At 52.7% G+C, this 5,555-nt stretch overlaps 1 protein-coding gene across 1 annotated transcript in view; it reads right to left on the reverse strand.

The window, feature by feature from the left end:
* Positions 1-5,164, reverse strand: part of LOC104508627 (CUGBP Elav-like family member 5) — a gene marked incomplete at both ends in the record, with an annotated part of 9,124 nt that extends 3,960 nt beyond the window's left edge. Inside the window, one exon of the mRNA XM_010150317.1 lies at positions 5,116-5,164. Coding sequence (XP_010148619.1) covers positions 5,116-5,164 — 49 coding nt within the window. The remainder of the gene's footprint in view (positions 1-5,115) is intronic.
* Between the last annotated feature and the right edge of the window lie 391 nt (positions 5,165-5,555).

The following is a 5,555-nucleotide window of genomic DNA, read 5'->3' on the forward strand; positions in this document are numbered from 1 at the left end:
CTGGTGGGCAAACCAGCCTGTAGAAAAGGTGAAAAATCTGACTGGGAGTGGGAAAAAAAAAATAATGGGACTGGCCAGGAACATATTTGCTGGGAGGTGGACAGGAGAATGGCAACTGAAGGAGTAGTAGCTCTGTGCTCCTATAGTAACATCACCTGGTGCCTCACGCGGCCCCGGTTTGGCTATGGGAGGGGACACGAGCTCTGCAGCGTTCCCCCTTCCTCCACCCTGAATCTATACGGCAGCGGAAGCCGGGCCCTATTTCAGACGTACGCACCACGCTGCAGCCTCTGGATTGCAAAGCCAGCGAGAGTTCCCTGAAAAACACATCAACAAAAGGGAGAAACACGCTGGGAAATGTTGATCTGACTGGAGAAGCTGTAAAAGAACCCTCTGTTCTTTGAACTAACCATCGTGGACTGAGACTTAACAGCCAGAAACGCACCTGATGGTCTTGCCTTGCTCTTTCGGGGTGCCAGCAGGCTGTCAGGCTTGGGGAGGTGGCAGCGGGGTGTCAAGACAACGGGGAAAGTCAGTTATATGAGACATTTTAAAAGCTGGAACTCTAGGCAGGGGAAACATATAGCTACACGGATCTAAGGGCACTTTCCGAACACTGGCCTTTTGCTCCTGGATGTGGTTTTGTGTAAAGTGAGGGTTTTGCAGGAGATCAGTGGGTCACCCGTCGGATAACGGTCCCAGTTTTGGCTGATGCCTAATTCAGTGGGAAGACCTGATGGCCAGCACAGCCACCCGAGGCTTACGTCTCCGCCGAGTAACAGTCTGACGGACACGAGCAGCCACAACTTGCCGGTGGAGGCGCTGAACGGAATCTTGCCATTGAATCATCATTCCACTGTGAGTTACTAGCTGTTTTCTCCAGGATAATTCTTCTGGTTTCATCCTCATGCCATTTCTGTTGGATCAAAAGCATTTCTCTTTACCCTGCACCTTGGGAAATGTTCACTGAAAGAGTGGATGCTGGCCTCGGTTCCTGCAGTTTTACTTCACGTCTTTCGTGGTCTGACAGGGCTCCTTAACGGAATGTTTTGGCAGTCCTGTGTTTATGTGGGAATTTCAGCTTTTTTCAGTTTGGAAGAAAAAAACAGCAGCCTTCCTGGCTCTGCAGAACAGGTTAAAACTGTGACACCTTGAGGCCTCAAGCTGTAAAGAAACACACCTATTGGTTCTGAACCTTTTCTGAATGCCCGGAAGAGCAACATTAGAAGGGAATGAAGTCACTGGCAACAGGAGAGAGATTTTTCACAGTTATTTTCATTTCATATGGCCCAGTTCCCAAGACTGCCCACAGGAAAAGGATCCAGGCTTGTTCCTGGATGCCTCTTTGTAGCAAATGGGGACCCGTGTGAGGGCTCCTCTGCCGCTGACCCCTCTCCCTCCCCACGTGTTGGAGCTCAACCCAGGATCCAGCGCCTGCTCGCTTCGGGCAGCTTCCAAGCAGGGATGTTCCTCCACCAGTAACCAACCTGCCTCGTCTGTCCGAAACTGGGATGCAATCCCACGAGTCCCTTCACGGTGTGTCTGCTGATCCCAAATCAGCTGGCATCCTCAAGCCACTGCTGTGGGTCGCGGGCTCTGTTGGCTCCCCACGGGGACTCCTGCAGCGCTGGAAGACCTTCTCTCCCCCAACACCCTCCTCTTGCCATTTTTTCTTCTCTCCAGCCCTTGTTCTTCACCCCCTGATTGGCAATTTCCCATGCTGTCCAGAACCAGGAAAATTGTCTCTGATCTCTGACTGTTGAGTTCCCATGGAAACGTACTCTGGGCACAGGCAGTCACCCAAGCAGCAGGAGGAGGGCCAGTGACGAGCTGATGAAGATACCACGGGAACAGGCAGGGATGCTGAATGCTTCGGCCATCAGAGACAGGAGAGCACGCAGGCACTGGACACTGCTCCTCTTTAAACCCCGTGGATTTAGGCCATCTGGCCAGCAGCTGCCAGCAGCCAGGATCAGGGAGAGGGAGGGAGCCTGCTCAAGCAGTTGGCTGTGGACGGGACCCAGCAAATCTTCCTGGGTATGCAGAAAGCTTCCTCATCTCCACAGCAGTGCCAATGGGCTTGGGCTAGCTGTCCTCTGCTCCAGGTTTCGCAAGAAGCACAGACAAGCTCCGCTGCCACCTCACTCCATCTCCTGCGCTCCCAGGCTCCCATCAGAGGGAAAGGAGGAAAGAGCTGACAAAGCCTGCACCACAAACACAAGTCCCTCTCCAAACTTTTACCACGAAATTCCTTCTGCAGGGTGCAGTAACACTGAGCATCCAGACACACCTGACAGCCCCTGCAAGGCTTGGCGAAAACGGCCCCTTTGGCACAACAAGGAGCATCTCTTGGACCAGGAAAAAAAATTCTGGTGCTCTAACTTCACGTACTTAATTCAGGGTGCTTAATCTGAGAGATGTCAGTCCCTGCAGAGGATAAAGGAGGTTCCCTTCAAGGATAATGCAGAGCAGAGCCTCACTGATGCATGCAGCTGTCCCCTTCCTAAATTCCTAGTCCAAGCAGTTTTGCCCTGCCACAAATCTTTCCTTCACCTCCTGCGAGTGTGGGGCTGTTGCTACAGGGAATGGCTCTTCCCATATCTGCAAACTCCCTCACCCACTTCCCTGACCAGTGACAGAAACCTTTGGAAAGAGCAACCCGATTCAGACAAATATAGGGTGCTGCCTTGGTGCTGCTTCTGCCTCAGGGAGAATTCCTGTTTGTCATGGATCCTGTGGGAGCTGCTGGTCTCTGAGCTCTGCAATGAAGCTGGAAGGAAGCTAGGCACAGGTGCTGGACAGAGGCAGGAGTTCAGATGCCAAAGGCTGCTTTTCTCTGTGACTTTCTCCATGGGAAGGGGAGCCAATGCCCTGACGGCTGCAGTCATTAGAGACCGTGCACTTCCCATAAGCTTAGAGATTTCAGAGTCCAGTGCCTTGACCAAAGCTCATTCCAAACCAACATCCTGGCCTATTTCAGCTCAGTTTGACAGAGGAGCTGAGGCATCCGGGAGGTGAAGTCCCAACACATTTGGTGATACCAGGTGGCTGCGTATAAAACACAGTCCCTAGTAAAAGACTGCAGGAATGACCTCAGCCCGGGTCTGGACACCAGAGATTCCAGAGCTGCACTCATCTACGAGACACAAACAAAGCTGCAGCGCTTGATCTGTTCACAGCCTGAGTTGTCCATTCGGCCTGGTTTTCCGGCTGTTGTGGGAGGGCTCAAGGCAGGGGGTGTCAGCTGTGCTGGGTGGTACCAGGGAAGGCAAATGCATGCGTTTGCCTACGAACGTGTGTGTCATGTACATATTTGCAGAGCCGAGCATGCACGGAGCATCCGTCTGCAGGTACGTCTGCTTGCGTTTCCGTGCTGGCTGTGTCGTACAGCCTGAGAGCGCATGGGCCAGTGTGCACATGCAATAGTTTTGTGATGCTGAGTTACTGGTATGACTGGTAAAGGCTTTCCTAGTCTCCCTATGCTTTATTATTAAAGACTCATTAGGAATAACCTCAGATACTGTCAGATAATTTCTGAATTAATTAGAAATCCGAGGTGCAAATTTTTAAAGTCAATGTGGTGGGGGAAGAACTACCTCCCTAATAGTTGTACCTAGAGTCAGTATGAGGTGTCAGTCAGCTTCCCTTGTCCCTGCTGCAGGCACCTCTGCCACTCCTAACGCCAGTGTCGAGTGAGGGAGTGAGTCACCCTGTGGGCACCGGTCTCTTTTTACTGTCTGTAGCATGGACAAGGACCTTCAGCTCAACCTTGAACCCTGGGGCTGGAGTAAGGTGCGATGAATCCAGCCCGACGTGTCTGAGGCATGCTAGTTTCCTTGGAGGCTTAAGCCCTGGCTCTTTTCCAAAGGATCACACCTATAGGTGGCATGTCTGGGGTTCCCAGCATAGCCCAAGGGAATAAAAATGCTCAGACTCCAGTAAAAGTCAGGTGTCTTATCCCTCAAGTAAATAAGCAAAAGATTACAGTCACAGATTCCGTTTGGAAAAATGATCTGACTTAAACAGATTTTTTTTTTTTAACGGAGGATCACACATTGATCTAAAACACAGGAAAATAGTTCTCATGCTCCTGCCAGCACAATAATTGAAAGTCACTACAAACTACTTGGAAATGACCCCTTAAAACTTAAAACCAAAGCCTTCCAAACTAAGGAGAGCATGCAGGGAATGCTGCCTAGGGGACAGTCTCACACAAGTTCTCACCCCCCACTACCAACTGCTTCCGGAGGCAGCACCAACAGCACAAAGCAGGGAGAGGTAGATACAGGAGTGGAAAGAAGAGGAAAAGAAATGTATCGGTAAGACAAGCAAAAGCAGCAAAACGAGTTCATAAATTTGGAAAGGGATGGAGGTGCAAAACCTTCTCCACACAGACAAGGCAGCTGAGCTGCTGTGAGCACCCCATTAAATTAACAGTCTCGCATTCCCAATCCTGCAGCTCCGAACTGCTCAGTATCTGCTGCATCTCAGGCCTAGGCTCAGGATCCTTTTCCTTCAGACACTATTTCCCCATCACATGCCATTTTCTGCAACAGCACTGGGCCCCGACAGTGTGATGGGGATGCAGGATCGAGGCGGGGGGGCTGAGACAGTCCAACCGTGATGGGGGAGGCAGAGGAGCGAGCTGCAGACAGGAGCATCGCTGCAGAGCAGCAAGCCGAACAGGCTAAAAAGCCAGCGCTGCTGCAGGGATCTGACTTTCATGGGGCTGATCAGGGATAAGGATGAAGAAACCTCTTCCCAACTGCTCACGCCTCCCAGACACCAAAGCACACGCCTGCTTCGGTAACCCGGGGCAGCCCCTCAGGCCGAGAGCCCCCTCAAAGGGTGGGGACAGAGCGGGGAGTGGGCAGCCACAGCATTACCCCTGGCACTCGGGGTGCGCCCAGCTGCCTGCTGAGCCGCGCTGAGGGCTCCCCATCAAAGCCTATCCCTAGGCTCTCCTCTTGCCCCACCAAATCCCTGCCACATACACATATCCCTCCATACAGACTGCGGGGAGAGTAAGGCCAGGTCGGGACCCTGTCTCTTGGCTTGGTCCCCCTTCACAAGCACAAAGCCACCAGAGGAGAAACAAGGAGAGATGACAACTACCTCCACGGCTCTCGCTGTCCGCGGGTTTCACTTGAATCGGGCGCGCCATCTGCAACGAAAGAGAAATGCAGAGGGTTAGAGCCTGGCCCACCCGCCTGGCGCGCGGTGCTGATGGCAGGGACACCGCAGTGCCCCTTTCTGCCTGCTGTGCGGGGCAGGAGAGTGGCAGAGGAGCACCAGGACGCCGTGACGGCAACCAGATCCCTTGGAGAAGAGACCACATGGATTTCAGACTCCTCAAAAGGAAACCTAGGACTTTTCCCTGCTCAGCTGCTTGCCTGCAGGGAACGGCTCTCCATGCATAAACCTCTGTCTCTTCAGACACAGCATGTGGCACAGAAAGGATTCCAGGGAAGCAGCTCATCACCTGGAGACTGAACAGTGGTCGGGGTGGCCTAAGGTGAGACTATGGGTGTCTCATGGTTTAACTCTGGCCAGCA

This window comes from Eurypyga helias, unplaced genomic scaffold (assembly GCF_000690775.1).
Source record: "Eurypyga helias isolate BGI_N326 unplaced genomic scaffold, ASM69077v1 scaffold34464, whole genome shotgun sequence".
In the NCBI taxonomy this organism is placed as follows: Eukaryota; Metazoa; Chordata; class Aves; order Eurypygiformes; family Eurypygidae; genus Eurypyga; species Eurypyga helias.